Consider the following 15,330-nt stretch of genomic DNA (forward strand, 5'->3'; position numbering starts at 1 on the left):
GTTGATCCTTAAATCGGCCACTAAAGGTCTAAATATAACTTGCACAATAAAAATCGGTATACAATGTCACTGTAGGTCGGGACCAAGTCCTACTGTTAATAGCATAAATTGGTGTGTAACTGATGCCCTCATCACCCTCGACCACAAGAAGTTTGTAATTGCATATAGATGCCACAAGATGGTATTCTTTGGTCTGAATGTAGTTCCTCCAGTTGCTTTAACCGCTCACTTGGCACTCAAGCAATACAATATAATTACAATACATCTTTATACAAATAGCGCTTTCACAGCAGCTATTAAAGTATTAATGCCTATTTTATCTTTTAAAAAGCGTCGATGTCCGTTTTATGCATTATTTGTTTTTAAATCACAGTCAATAAAGTTGTCCCGTATGCTAATTGAGTGACCCGGAAGTAGTCGCTTCCCAGGAAGAGGCAGGCACGTTTTCCTCCCCGTGTTCTCAGCGTGTTCCTCTGAGATGTCCGTGGACATGGTGGAAGTCCAGGAGAAAGCTCCCGAGCCGGTCCGGACGGCCGGCGCCCTCCAACAGAACCGAGTCTTCCTCGACTTCTTCTGGGACTTGGCCAAACCCGACCAGGAAGTTCGGCTTAGTGCGGTGGAAAATCTTCTGAAATATTTGAAAGACAATAACAAGGTGGCAACACGTTGCACTCACAGACTTTTTTCAATAACACGTATTTCATTACAGTACACTAAATTGTAGCATTAACTGGTTATAATAATATGTTGAGTTAGTCTTCATTTTGTACAAGAACCACTGTGACCACTTAAGAACTACTTTCAGGCTCAAACAACTGCATCAGTACATGTTCGACATGTGGGCCATCATTGTAAGGTCAAAACATACATTACTTATTTTTGTATTTTTTTCCCCTAATCTGATTTTAAGTATTTTTTGTCAGAAATAATTATTTAAATTTACGTTATGCTTTAATGTTTTAAAAGATCCTTCGGTACTATTTTGCTATCCTGCCACTCTTAACACAAACGCAAGGCAAACAACAAATGACTCCAAAAGAAATTGGAAGCTAGACAAATATCTACTATAAAATATGAATAAAATGTATGATTAATATTTCATATGAGTAAAAACGTTTTCAATTCAAAATAATTGAATCCATTTATAAATGTTTCATACATTGTGTTTCCCACAGGAAGATGAGGTGGAGTACGCACTCAAAAGGCTGGTCGACGGACTTGCTCACACGCGGGAGGCGGCGAGGCCAGGATTCAGCCTGGCTCTGGGTCAGGTGGGAACATTCTGATGCACCCCCGCACCTTGGGTGTTCCTAATGTTTTGACCTGTGAGTGTTTGTGATGTGACGATCAAATCATATTTTCCAGCTCCTGCGCACATTTGAGGACCTCACTCTGCAGGACATTTTTGACAGAATCAAGGAGAAGCACGATGTGCAAAAAGCCAAAAAGGTGAATGTTTTAAATGATTTTTTTTTCCTTTTTGGATAAGATTGTTAAAGAGAAAAAAAATCCTATGCTTTTCACGTAGAAATTTGTCAGAAATGCTGCATTTGGGAGCTTGTTTGGCATCCTTGCTCTCCATCAGTCAGGCCGCCTCTTCAACGTAAGTACATTATACGATATATATTGTATACAAGCATTATAGAAAATTGATTGATAGATGGAGCAAAATATCACAGAAAAACTCATTTGTAGTTCCAACTAAGGCAGAAACAGAACTTGACTTCAGAATGTCAACTGCATGTTGTAATTTGGAGCCCAACTGTTATATTTTGCAACCACGCAGGAGCCCGCGGTGGTGCTGGGTTGTGTGCAGCTTCTGCAAAACCTCACCCAGCAGCGACAACATCTGAAGGACCTGCCCAACAAGACCATGATGGACATCCTCACAGAGGTAACGTCAATACTTGCAATAAAGCAAGTTTTTTTCCTTCTGACTTAATTTTTTTTATCACTTTTAGAGTAAAGTTAAAAATGACACTCAACTTGTGCAACTCTGATCAGATGATTTCCATTTCATGAGGTTTTAGAAGCGAAATGAGGCAGAGATTGCCACCTGCAAAATATTTTAACCGAAAAATGTCTGTCTGCAATTTAAACGCGTCTCGACAGTCTCTACTATTCCCCCTGTGTTGGTTTGCCTTCAGGTTCCCGAGAAAGTGTTTGAGGAGGTCCTGCTGAGCGCCCTAAAGGCCGACATGGCCTCGGCTTTCCAGACTCCGGAGCAGCTGCAACTGCTGTTGGTAGCGCTGGAGCGCTTCCCGCAGACTCTCCAACCCCAGGAAATCAAGAAACTGCTGGGCTCTTACAAAATAATCAATAATGAAAACATTGGAAAGTACGAAACAAAACATGTTGACCTACTTGCACATTTTTCCAAAACCAATTCTTGGTTATTCACAAAAAACAAAACATCTTTAAGAAATTACAAAACTTTTTAGGGGGTTTTCAAGTACTCGCGCATCTTTGCTTTTCTCAGCAGTGCTCAATTCACGTGGTAACATTGTACAGCTTTTTTCTTAATCTTGAAAGTGTGCCCTGATTTATCTCATAGGCTGACCCACCTACTCAAATTGGCCTCCCATTCGGTCAAGAAGGACTGCGTGCTGCCGCCGGTGGCCTTGGACCTCCTGAAGCTGTCGCTGAGGGAAGACAGTTTCCATCTCTTCTGGAAAAAAGCCATCATGGAGGGATTGCTGAAGGAGCAATGGGGACCCACGCAGTGAGTTACGCGGACGAAAGCACTGCCACTTGGGACATTCCCCACATGCACAACAAAAGCAGGAGCAGAAACCACCGTGAATATCAGTCAGTCCAGGCTGTGGAATTTAATACTGCAATTGGGGGCCACTTCAGAAAGCAGGTTATTGCGAAAACAGAGAAGAAGTTCACTACGACATGTGGAAACTCTTAATTATCCAAAGTTCCGAGTTAGTCTCCATAGTAACAGACTCTGTGACCCTAACCTGCTCGCTTGCTGTTTTTGTTTGTATGCTTGTCCCTGACTTTCTACCAGTCTCCCAATAAATAATTTGTTGACTAGTTATAAAATACATATGGATTGTACATTTCAAAGTTAAAAGTTAATTATCTACTTCTAAACAACAATTCCAAATTTCAACGAGTTATGTATGTTTGTTTGTGTAGCTTTGTGAGTTTCCGACTGCTGGGCAGCGCTTTGCCACATCTGTCCTTGTCCCAGCTCAGAGAGGTTCTATCTGGGGATGTGATGAAGCAATACGGCGACCATGTGGTGTCCGCTCAGGTTCGTGAGGATACCTCATTTGCGCTATGACTGCACATTAACGGCAGCCTTTTTATTTTGTTGTTACCATCCGCCGTTCCCCAGAAACAAGAACGCTTCAAGATGGCACCCGAGATGGAAACCTACGTGTCGAACTTCCTGGAGGGCTGCCAGGATGTAGAAAAGCAGCTGGCGGCGGTGGTGGGCTTCTCCTCGCTCGTCAATCAGGGCTACCCGGTGGTGCCATCCGTGTGGCGTGTGGTGCAGCACCTGCAACCGGCGGCGCTGCAAAATTACGTGGCGTGGCTCAAGACCACCTTTCTGCAGCCCCGCATGGGCGAGCTGCTCAACTTCACCTCGCACAAGCAGATGGAGCGCCAGGAAACCTCGGAGCAGTGAGTACCAAGGAACGCCGGTGAAACCCAGAAAGTCAAGTGACCACTCACCTGCAACTCATCCTCCTCAGGGCGCCTGAATTTCGCCTGAGGAGGTGGATCGTAGCCAGGCTGGTCTCCATCGTGGACAACAACCAGGTGAAGAAAGACGAGGAGCTCCTCATGGAGATTGCCAGGTACGCTGCTTTAGGGTTCCTTTGACCACGTGATGAGGAGCACAAGTGGCAAAAGCACTCACACGCTGTACTTAAGTAGGTTTTGTTTCGTTAAAAACTCACGTTGGGTCTTTTGTGAGATAAGGTACGATTATGTTTGTAGATAACTTTGATGGCATCTTCTTTTTTCTAGATTTGTCTTTTTCCACACCTTCTTCAACACCAAGAAGGCCTGCGCCGACATTCCAGAGACCGAAGAGAAGCTCCACGTCCCACTGGATGAGAAAACCAGGACAGTGATGGTCACCTCCTTCTTTGGGTGAGTGCTCGATTGTTTGTTTACAATTTGTCACCATCCAAAGCTTCGGATTGGTCACATTAACGTGTTGCAACAGCAAGGTAAAGAACAAGACAAGTGCACTCATTGTCAAGAAAAAAGGACCGCTAAAAAAAGGTTTATGATTGCCCATAGATGTTGTCTAAATGAACTCCTCAACTCACTCCAACGTCGATCATTGTCACCGTTATGACACAAGATGCCAGCAAAGTACCGCTTATGTCTAAATGACGGGCCTCAGTTCAGTCCAACATCGTTCCTCTGCACTACGTCCGTCAACCAGGCTCCTCCTCTCCATGCACAACTTGCCACCTGTCGACGAAGCTTCCAAAGGCGTGGCGATGAACCAAAAGCGCACGCTGGGGATCATGTCTGACGGCTCCTTGTGGCTGTACCACCTGGTCCAATATGCCCAAAAACTGCTCCACAAGCCCAAGTTCGTGCATCTCGTCCATCCCTTCAGTGAGGAGCAGGAGCAGGCCTGGGACAGGTTAGACCTCATGTTCTCTTGTCCATTCTCCGAAGACTTGACTCTAATCTCGTTGCACACTTGAGTACAATGACAATAAAGGGATTTCTAATTTCTAATTAATGTGAGACTTTTGTCATCGGTTTTCTCCCAGCATGTTAGAGTCGGTGACGAGGCTAAAGAAGAAAGCCAAGGAAGGCCACTCAGCGGAGAACAACTCCTTCCAGCAGCTCTTCCTCTTGATTGGCATGCATCTCTTCAAGGTACGATTGACTTGAAGTTTTTTTTAATCCTCTAAAAAAAAACATTTTTTCTCAATGTTTAGTGTTACTAAAGCCGTAAATAGTTCGAGTGGTTCAGAAGCACTCCTTGAAACGATAACCGTTTTGTATTTGGCGAAGGCTCCAGATGAGCTGCCGGACGTCATGAGGGACCTGCAAAGCTGCATCGACAACGCGCAGGAGAAGAAAGCCAAGAAAGCGCCCAAGAAAGGTGAGGCGTCACAAAGAGTTGTGACAAATCCACCACGAAAGAATTGCAGTGGTCAACAAGCACCAGATGAAGGAAATCACAAAACTAAAAAAACTAGTTTAGAGATCGTGAACCAGTTTTACCAGCTCCGAAACTATTTTACATATGGGAACTCAACTTACAAAACTGAACTGATGATGACTTTGTGAAATCAAACTTTCAAAACTACGTCAATTGGAAGTGAATTTGCAAAAATTACAGCTGCAAAAAGTAACACATTTAAGAAACAAGCGTCCTAATTAGTTCAATGTAAGAGTAATTTCTCACAGAACAAATTTACCACAGTTAAAAACAAAGTAAATGACCAAAATAGAAATACACTTGCATAAAAGTAAAAAACGCTTTAACAGCGAAATAAAAGCAAATTTACAAATGAACTCAATCACAACAGTTAAAAATAATTTGTAAAAATGAAATGAAAACACATCATAAAAATTTGCAGGAGGAAAAACTAATGAGCTAAAGTGAAATGAAGTGTACAATTGTGAAAAAAAAACAATGACAACAATAAGAAGTCATTTGAACAGTGGAAATGAATTCATCTTACAGAAGTAAAAAAAAAAAAAAAAACATCTGCAAAAGGGAAAAGAATTACAAATTGATTGACTTTCAGAAAATAAAACAGATTTGTAACAAAGGTATGAAAGTGCAAACAAATTGACGACCGTATGATGAATTGGACGGCATATTGAAGATTATGCCACGAAAAGGTGACATTTTTTGGACTTTTCCTTTCCGTAGCCGGCAAACAAAAGGAGGCGGAGCCCGAGTGGGTGGAGGTGATGGTAGACATCTTGTTGTCGCTCCTGTCCCAGCCCAGCCGGCACCTCAGGCTGGTGTGCAAGACCGTCTTCGCCTCCATCTGCCCCCACGTCAACGCCGCCGCCCTCACCGCCATCATGGATGTGAGCAACAGCCCGCTCGTTCTTGATTGTGTGCCGGGGCGATTTCACTCAAGATGTTTATTTTGCGCTTCTAGGTCCTGGATCCGGATAACGACGGCGACGAGGACGGCCCTGTACTCGTCGTAGATGACAAAAAAGTCATGAAGAAAACGAAAACGGAAGAGGAGGATGATGATGATGATGATGATGAGGACATGGTGCTCTGCATTTCTTTTCCTTTCTTGCCATCGCCACCCGACCATATGTCCTTACTTGAGTTGTTTTTATTCCTAAAAAGGAAGACGATTCGGACTCTGAGGACGATGAGGATGAAGACGCCATGGAGGAGGAGGTGGACCAAAGCTTCAAACTGGAATTGATGAATGTGCTGCACCAGAAGAACGTTCTGGTGAGGCTTTTTAATGGAACGGCATCAGAACGGCAGGGAGCACATGTGTAATATTCACATCCCCCACTAAGGGGCGCCATTGATACAAGATTTTCTATTAGCCAGGCCAATTCACATTCAGCTCAAGACGCTAAAAACAATTATTTAAATAGTAAAAGTAAATATCAACTAACCAGTAGCAATATAATACACACCTTTCTTTCTTCCTGACCTAAATACATTAACACCTTTCTTCCAATTCTCTCTTTTGATTCTGCTTTCCTCAAAGGAGAAGTCAACCCAAAAATGTTCTTTGTGTACTAGTCTAAATATGGCCTTCTAATTAATATTGTGTTTATGGATTATGAGTTAAGTATCAAAATCCACCCGATTTTAACCATCTCAGGGGCAAACATCCATTTTGTCGCTTTTGTGAGCTAACAACCAATCCTGGCTCAGCTTCAGAAAACAGACGAGCTTGTCCTTCCTACCTTACCTACTACATCATAAGAACGCTTCAAGCTGAAAAATCCGGTTCACTATTCTCTCAAACAGTGATCAGAGTATAACAATGGTGAAGCTGATTCTGAGGTTACTCTTGAATATCACACTTGAATAAATGTGTTTTCTGGTCCCTAAAATACAGTTGATGCGCTCAAAAGGCCAAACTATATCAAATGTGAAAGCTGTGATTGTGACATCATACTCCTTCTCCAGGCCACAGAGGAGGATAGCAGCGACGATGACCTGGATGACGACGCCATGATCAAGCTGGACACGAGCTTGTCGGCGCTCTTCTCTGAGCAGCGGCAGAAGGTCAAGGCCAAGATGGACGCCAAGGCCAAAATTCAGAACGAGAAGACGCTGTTTTGCGATTTCAAGATCAAGGTAGGTCACGGAATAGCGCCCGTCTGTGTCACAATTAAATTGAGCAAAAGGGTGCTCTTTTTTTTCGGCTTGGTAGGTGCTGGACCTGGTGGAGGTCTTTGTGGCCCGGCAGGCTGGCAGTCCTCTGGTTCTGGGCCTTCTGGAGCCTCTGCTGTACATGATCGAGCGAGGGATGAGGTTGGGCAATGAGCAGCAGGTGCAGGACTTCCTACGGAGGGCGGCGGACATTTTCAAGTAACTCATCCGGCATCTAAAATTGCTCTTTGCTCCTACAACACAGTCCCTGTAATTTATTTTGTTCCTTCTGCAATCTTTTTTTTTTTTGTAGGAACCAGCTGTGCAGATCTAAGGTGTACTGCAAGACCGCAGAAGACCAGCAGGAGGAGCTTCACAACCTTCTTGAAAAGCTGATGACAAAAATGCAGAAGTTGTCCGAATCCTCTGTTGGCCTCTACTATTTCAGGTAATAATAATAATGATAATAATATTCAAGCTGCAAGCCATGCTCTGCCCACCTTTTATGGCGTAGGCAAACAAAAAGAGAAGATGTTTCATTCATTCTGCTTCCGATTGATGTTTATTTGGGCAAAGTTGCTATTTGTCAAAGTACAAGCCCTGGAATTTGACTTTGAGTGTGTACTTATTTGTCTTGTCATGCCACTGTCCCCCTTTTTCTTGGCATTTCCCCCCCCAAATGGCCGACCTTTTCACTTTGGGGAATAGACTTTTTTTTTCTTTTTTTTTTTGTGCGTCTCCAAATAGAGTCAGTTGGTGATAGCAGGGCAAATTTTTGCTTTAGAGTCCTGGCCTATTTTTCACGGAATCTTCAAAACAAAATAGCTTTCCTCCTGTTCAATTTCAGACGTTTTTGTGCAGCTTTTTATGCTAAACATGTCGAGCCAATTTTGTGTTGAACAATGTAAACGATGACTGGCTTCTTTTTTCCTGACTTCTTCTGTGTGCTTCGTTTGCAGTGCCGCACTGTATGTTCTCAAAGTGTTGCGAGGAGCGCCCGCCACCGAGAGCAAAGAGGAGGGGGCGGTGGCTAAAACTGCAGCAGACGTACGTAATTCTTACTTCCTGGTTCCTCCTAAAAGAAAGACACACCTTCCAAAAACTTTGGCATAATTGCAGCTCATCTTGTGGTATTTATTCAGATTTCGTCTTTTAAATCACAGCCTTTTTTTCCCTATCAGGTGCTAGTTCAGTCCCCTAATTGTATTGCTTGGCCTTGCTTTTTTTATTTATTTATTTTATTTGATTTTATGTTATTTTTTAATTTTAAATGAATGCACCTTTTTGTTCCTGTGGCTGTGTTTTACTTTATCACAAATTGGGTCATTGCAAGACAATTTGGGCCATCCTGATCTTATTACCTCATTCCTATAACGTGAAAAATGACTAAAGTATCTAAAAGTAAGAGCCACGATCACGTTACAAAAACGCAAATGCTCATTTCTTTTTTTTTTTTGCCTACTTAGTTTGTGTATTGAACCTACGAGAAAATCAAGATGTCCGGTGGTCTACAGAATGCATTCTGGTCTCTTGATGTCTGCAGTTGCGGTTCATGGGCAATGTGGACGTGGAGCGAGTGTCCGGCATCTTTCGGGAGGCACTGCGCTTCTTCATGAGTCACAGGAAGAGCCCCCTGACCACCCAGATGTTCACCGACCTGTTCACCAGATTTCCGGTGCGTGAGTGCAGTGCAACCGATGTTTTGTTCTATGGTGGCGCTGATCAATCCAACCCATTTGTGCGCGTGCGTGTAACACGCAGGTTTTGGCTGTGAACCTGTTGGACGCGACGGTGCAGCACATCACATCAGGCGTCAGAGAGCACCAGAAGGTATTCTTGGTTCCTAATCAAGTATCGCTAACACCACATTTCAGCACTTTTTGCTTGTATTTTAGATAAAGTATCAGAATTGTTTTCTTTATTCAATGTATAAATGCATTTTCAGAAGCCCAATTTGTATCTAATTTCTCAAGTCATTTTATATCATATTCAAATTTCTGGAAAGGGCAAATGTTGGATTGTTGTGAGCTGGAAAGTATAATCCTAAAAATGCAATTCCACCCGTTGAAATAACCACAGCCAATGAAAATGAGGGCAGTCGTTTGTCACAACTGCACATGCACGCATAATAAATGCGATGTACATGCACATGAGAATGGCAACGAAACATTAATAAACAAATGCTATGCACGTGCATGGAATCATGTTATAAATAGACATCTTGTTGAATAATTTGATTCTAAGATGAAGAAATACCAAACTTGACTTCATCAATTCTCCCTCAAAGTGCAAATACGCAGGGAAATGACGATATTGAGGTTGTGTGTGCAGAGCCAGGCGTGTGTGTTGGTACTGCGCGCCATGCAAAACAGGGAAGTGCAGAAACTGATGAGCGGTGAGCCGTTGTTGAAGTTCTGCACCAAAGCGGCGGCCCAGCTAACGGCGGTGAGTTCAGGAAATGGCTTTGCTTTTTGACTTGTCGGTCTTGCCTACAAGGCTACAAAACAGATGAACTTATTTTCTGTACACATTCATAATTGAATCACTGCTCTGTATTAAATATAAAATGCAAATAGGGAGGTTCCCTAATGGATTCTGCCTCTGATGCAGAGTTTATTAAATCAACGACTTTCTCCTCAGGTTTTCAAGCTGGAAGGTCAAACAAACTGCAAGGCTTTGCGAGAGATGGTAGTGAAGGCTATGGAGCTGTGTCAGTTTCTGGTCAAGTTCATCCAGCTGCAAGTATGGCACACCTAAGCAGCTGACAAAAATAAATAAATAAAAAGTGTGTAAAGATCCAACATCCGGTGTCTGTGTAGGAGCTGCCCGTGGACTTGGAGGCTCTCAAGAGCGTCCTGCTGACCTTGCCTGAAGTCTTCGCCTTCAAGAAGACAGGCAAGCTGGAGGACAGCTGCTGGGCCATCATGAAACACTTTGCAGTCATGTGAGTACGATGAGTGAGAAGACGCAGGAAAAGGTACACGTAACAAAATTGCAGCCCTGTAAAAAGTTTGGAATTGCCTATAAATGCCACCAGATGGCCAGCAAGCACTTGTTTTGTCTCAACGAAACACCTCTACTGACTTCAACCTAGTTCATTAGCAACCGAGATGGTGGGAAAGCATTACTTTTGTCTAGATGAACTTCCTAAGTTGACTTCAACATAGTCCGTTTGCACCAAGATGCCGCCGAAATCATTTGTTTTGGCCTGACAGGTGAGCTTTTCAACAGTTTCCCCCCCAAAAATCTGCATGCAATTAATCCAAAATACGGCTTTTTCCGAAAAGAAGCTCCTCAATTTACACCAACATAGTTCCTTGGCACCAAAGTAGTTTGTTCATTTGACCTGATGGGTGAGTTTTTCGTAAATGGTAAATGGGCTGTCACTTATATAGCGCTTTTCTACCGATGCTACTCAAAGCGCTTCACACGATTACCTCACCTACCGACTGATGACATGCCATCAGGAGCATCTTGGGGTTCAGTATCTTGCTCAAGCATACTTCGACACAGTCACAATGGCCAGGGATCGAACCCATGACTTTTTGGTTGGGAAACGACCACGCTACCACTGAGCCATGCCGCCCTCAAGTAAATAACAGACGATAGGTTCTTCCCAAACATCTGTGAATATTTCTTGCCCTTGACATGAATGAAAGCCAATAATTATCTGTGGATGCCACACGATAGCGGCAAAGCACTACTTTTCTCTAAACAAAACTCCTCAACTCAATGCAACTTGGGCCAACACAAGATGGCGCCAGAGTAAAAACACTGAAAAGGTGAGTTTCTCAGCAAGTGACGGAGGATAACGGCGCCTCCAAAATTCGCCTTTACTGACGCCAACAGTGATATCAGCTTATATCGGGGCTCCACAGACCTTCAGGTGTTGGAGAGCATTTTCAAAGTCATCTTGTTTATCTTCGCCATCCTCAGGAGGCCAAAAACGGAGAAGATAAAGCCCGCCAAGGATGGCGGCCAGCTGCTGAAACCGCAGCAGACTGCCAAGAAGCAGAAGGGATTCCTGCCAGAAAGCAAAAAGAAGAAAAAACGTCCGCAGCCTCTCTTGGAGCCCGCCGCCGCTGCGGCCAACTCGGCACCGACGGCGGACAAAACAGAGGTAGAAAAAGGACAAGGCAAGAAGAATAACAAAAAAAAGACAAAGCGGGTGGCGGCCGATGGCGCCGTGGCGTCACATGCCAGCCCGGCCAAGAAGAGTAAAATGCAAGCTGCCGACAAGTTGGTTAAAAAGAAGGGAAAAAACAAACCGAAGAAAGATAAAGGAGGACAAGTGTAACGTTGGACTTTATGTATGTTTTTTTTTTTTTTGGCCATCATCCATTCTCAAGTTATTGTGTTTTTCATCGCAAGGCCCAAAAGAGTTTAAGGATGAGCTTACTCATTTTTCGATTGCATGATTGCTTTTATTTTTAAAAAAAACATGGCACAATAAACTATTTTCTCCTGCTGGAGATTCATCATCACGTTGCACCCACTCCTCAACCTTTTGTGTGTTATGTAACAATAATTAGATGTGTGAGATTGAAAATAAAACAACCAGCAGCACAGAAGCTGCAACACTACTCCATTTGCGTTTGAAGCCGTTTTGATGTTGGCAGTGGCGGACACTCTGCGTAATAATAATAATAGATTATGCTTTCACAGAAGGCACAAGTTGGAAAATAAGATGTCTTCAAACGGAAGCAACAAACAGAAATGAGTGAAATAGTATGAATGTGTCGGTGTGCTGGTCACGGAGACAATTTGATATAATAATGGATGAGCACAAGTTAGCCCAATGGCAGTAATTGCTTATTAGTCTTTCTTAACTTCCTGTCACAATATTAATAAGAAAATATCAATCTGGTTTCTAAAATAGATTTTTCTTTGTGTTGATTGTCACTCAATCAGGTCATTAATCAAGCCTAACATTAATTTAAATTATTTTGTTATTTTTGTTTGTTAAATTATCATGTACGCATCTAAAAGTTTTTAAGAATGTACACTGAATGTTCTTGTAAATTTGGATATTTTTCAATTTTTTTAATGTCAATTAAATTAAATTTTAATAATTGGAATAAATAGGAAGCATATTAGATTTGTTTTAATTGATATTCTGACCATATTAAAAATGACCAAGACAATTCCAATATTAAGCTAATGAAATATTATATACTATTGAAAATATTTAGCACTGATCATTTCTGCGATTGTCCAATACAAAATATTTTTTGGGTGCTCCAGGGCTCCCCCTACAGTTCTGGAGTACACTTCACATTTAAGACACTGTGCTAATTCCATTGCAATGTCATTTTTTGTTCTTGCCAAAAGCCAAGATGTAGTTCATCCAACACCTTATCTAAATGAAAAAAATGTCGGCCAACTTATGTAACTTTGTGAAAAATTATCTCCATGCGGGTTTTGACGTTACGCCACTTTATCCCAACCAACAAACAAACAAAAAGGGGGCGCAATCACGCCAAAGCCTAAATTGGCTGTCACAAAGCTGATTTAGCGCTCCCGCGGTCACCGAGTGAGGCTTTGCTGCCGTAAATCCACCGGACTTGTCACGCGGGCCGCCGCCTCATCCATCACCGAGCTCATTTGGGCCTCGGGAACGGGAACGCGTTCTGATCCCGGCTACTTGTCCCATGCTCGAGCTCTTGTTTGGAGTCGCATGAAGTGGACCGAGTGAGGCGACGTCGCATCTCGATGGACAATTTGATAACTGCGTGACACTTCCCTGTTGGATGTGCCTTTAGGATTGCTGTGAATTTACACGTGAGATGACCAAACACGACCTCGCTGCATTCTGTCCATTAATTTTCTACACACACTATAAATGCTGGGTTATTTTCCGAACCCATTGGTTGATGTGGATTTTGAGCGCACGGGGTTCCTTTTATCCAAGATTTTAATACATAAAAATGGGTTGGTTTGCGTCTGGAAATAGTTTTCATGCTTTCAAAAAATACTGAGAATCATTCAAACGGAATGATTCAATCTACATTTTCAGAGTCACATGGAGGGACATAAAATGAAAGAAATGTTTTTTGCAGATGATAAGTATCTCTCGTATCTGTCTATCTTCATGTGTCACTCTGTCGTGAGGTCAAATGTCAATTTAATTGATGCTAGCAAAAGCGGGCTAACGCGTTTTTGCTGTTTTTCTTTAAGCGATAGCATTAAGCTAGCAGACATTGCCAAGTTAATGTTTGGTTAAATACACAATGTTTAGTTCTGTTTCATTTTTCAAGTGAACTTCAACTTGAAATGGCGATAAGCAGCACTTCCTATGAAGAATCATTTCACTGCCACCATAACTAGCAATTGTAACTAATTTCTGCTTTCAATTTAAGACCATAACAAAAAAAATCTGAAAATTCAACTCTTAAATATGGTCACGCGTAGGATTAAATTGAGTTTTGCTCAACCAGTGATGTTGGCTTTTAACAAGGCCAATTTATTATTCCCTCCAAGTGTTTGTTTCCTTCAGATGGCGCCTGGCTGAAAAAAGGGCCTGTTGTAACGAGTCGGCGGCCGAGGTGACAAATCATCTGACGAACCCTGGCAGTCGCCGGAGGATGAGAGGAGGAGAAGAAGGAGGAGGCGGCCCAACGGCGTCCTCCGTGTCCCCGTGAGCAACATTCGGGAAGCAATCTGCTAATGCGGCCCCGAAGAACAATGGTGGCAAAGTTAAACGGCGGTAAGAGACGGCCGCTTCTGAATTCATGCCTTCACCTTATGAAGTGTTCCCGCTCGGATGCGCCAGTGTTTTACAAGGACATCTGATAAGTGTTTATGATCCAATTTGTCTTTGAGCGTGGCCCTTCAACGGTATTGTTCCGCTCCGACTTGAAATATGTTGGCCTCCGCCACCACAACTGGCGCAATTCCTGCCTTTCCATCTGATGGACTTGACTAATATGTAAAATACTTTATTTTAATCTCAAAATAATGTTAATTAATTAATTAACCAGATGTCTGTTAGAATAAGGCCATGTTTAATATGCGCGTTAAATTGTTCATTTTATTCAGTACAAAACCAACATTGTGTACGACGCTCAATTCCAATAAGTGCCTCTTGCAAGGCCTCAAAGATTAAAAAAAAAAGCAGTCTGTGGTTTGTTGCGAAAGAGTTCTGCTTTTAATGAAAGTCTAAACCCACATGAGACTGTTCTCTATTAAAAATAAACCTAAAGCCTCCGAGGAGTCACCCCACTGCCTGGCCAATCAGCTCATGTTGCCAAATCTATCTCACGTCCCCCGGGATGCCAAGAGCCTTTAAAACGATGAAATGAGGCTACATGTGCCATCTAGGCGATTCCACATGATAACCTACATGGATTTTCACTGCTTGATAATCTACACCTGCTATTTCCCACCCATTCTATTCTTGGATTTATTTTCAGACTCTGGATTCCAATTATTCCATCGTCACTAAAAAGTTGAAAAAGACTGACCTCCGCCCATTTGTGATCAGCCACTTTCATGACTCCGTCCATTCCTTCCTCGTAGCTAACCAATCCAATCCTCATCACCCACTTTAATTTCCATAATATATAGCGTGATCGCTGAACTCCATCCATTCCTGATCACCCACCGTCATATATTCATCCTCACTGATGTCCAACCTTGGTCTCCGACCGGATAGTTTGATTGCTTGGGTGGTTACTTTAGACTGCCATCTTGTTAGACGGTTAGAGTGTTGTTTGCTTCGCTCCTGGCTAACCTCTGCTTATTCCTGGCGATTGACGACCCCCCCCCTTCCTGACCTTCATTTATTCTTGGCCATTTTCCCATCAGAGCAGAGTTCTTCCTGCCATCTCTTCATTCTATTCCTCACGGGCTTGACCTCCACATTCATATTCCCCGGTGACTTTCCCCGATCCATTCGTGGTCACTTAAGCCGTTGCATAATATCCATATATTTTCCACCCACTGCATCCCTCTCAGCCCTACTTGGTGTCAAATGTGCCAAGGGGGTGCTTGTAAATACGCATGCGTATCAGAGAGACCCGTGT

The 15,330-nt window shown here is 42.9% G+C and overlaps 1 protein-coding gene and 1 long non-coding RNA gene across 7 annotated transcripts in view; both read left to right on the forward strand.

Annotated features, from left to right (window-relative positions):
- Window positions 1–414: 414 nt before the first annotated feature.
- On the forward strand, window positions 415–11,797 carry mybbp1a (MYB binding protein (P160) 1a). Its single transcript, XM_088279733.1, has 27 exons — window positions 415–655; window positions 1,176–1,271; window positions 1,366–1,449; window positions 1,529–1,603; window positions 1,787–1,894; window positions 2,148–2,338; window positions 2,555–2,722; window positions 3,148–3,265; window positions 3,350–3,639; window positions 3,711–3,815; window positions 3,988–4,113; window positions 4,415–4,621; window positions 4,755–4,863; window positions 5,002–5,092; window positions 5,873–6,036; window positions 6,111–6,233; window positions 6,314–6,424; window positions 7,121–7,291; window positions 7,368–7,525; window positions 7,620–7,754; window positions 8,266–8,353; window positions 8,850–8,981; window positions 9,068–9,136; window positions 9,638–9,751; window positions 9,947–10,048; window positions 10,126–10,250; window positions 11,243–11,797. The coding sequence occupies exons 1-27, from the start codon at window positions 479–481 to the stop codon at window positions 11,601–11,603; spliced, it is 3,798 nt and encodes a 1,265-aa protein (XP_088135859.1). The 5' UTR covers window positions 415–478; the 3' UTR covers window positions 11,604–11,797.
- Window positions 11,798–12,816: 1,019 nt separating this feature from the next.
- Window positions 12,817–15,330, forward strand: part of LOC148320603 (uncharacterized) — a 30,742-nt gene continuing 28,228 nt past the window's right edge. For 5 of the 6 annotated variants that reach the window (XR_015839601.1, XR_015839600.1, XR_015839599.1 and 2 more), the window contains exon 1: window positions 13,908–14,012. This is a non-coding gene — a long non-coding RNA (uncharacterized LOC148320603). Of the gene's footprint in view, window positions 13,088–13,907; window positions 14,013–15,330 lie in introns of those variants that run through there. The other variant, XR_015839604.1, reaches the window with a different exon arrangement.

The sequence above is a fragment of the Idiotropiscis lumnitzeri genome, chromosome 17 (assembly GCF_059441095.1).
Source record: "Idiotropiscis lumnitzeri isolate Australia: NSW breed Sydney's pygmy pipehorse chromosome 17, RoL_Ilum_1.0, whole genome shotgun sequence".
Lineage (NCBI taxonomy): Eukaryota > Metazoa > Chordata > Actinopteri > Syngnathiformes > Syngnathidae > Idiotropiscis > Idiotropiscis lumnitzeri.

Coding starts and splice junctions, on each gene's coding strand:
- mybbp1a (XM_088279733.1), top strand. CDS start 479: ATGTCCGTGGACATGGTGGAAGTCCAGGAGAAAGCTCCCGAGCCGGTC. Junction 4,864..5,001: donor TTGGCATGCATCTCTTCAAG/GTACGATTGACT, acceptor TATTTGGCGAAG/GCTCCAGATGAGCTGCCGGA. Junction 9,137..9,637: donor GCGTCAGAGAGCACCAGAAG/GTATTCTTGGTT, acceptor TTGTGTGTGCAG/AGCCAGGCGTGTGTGTTGGT.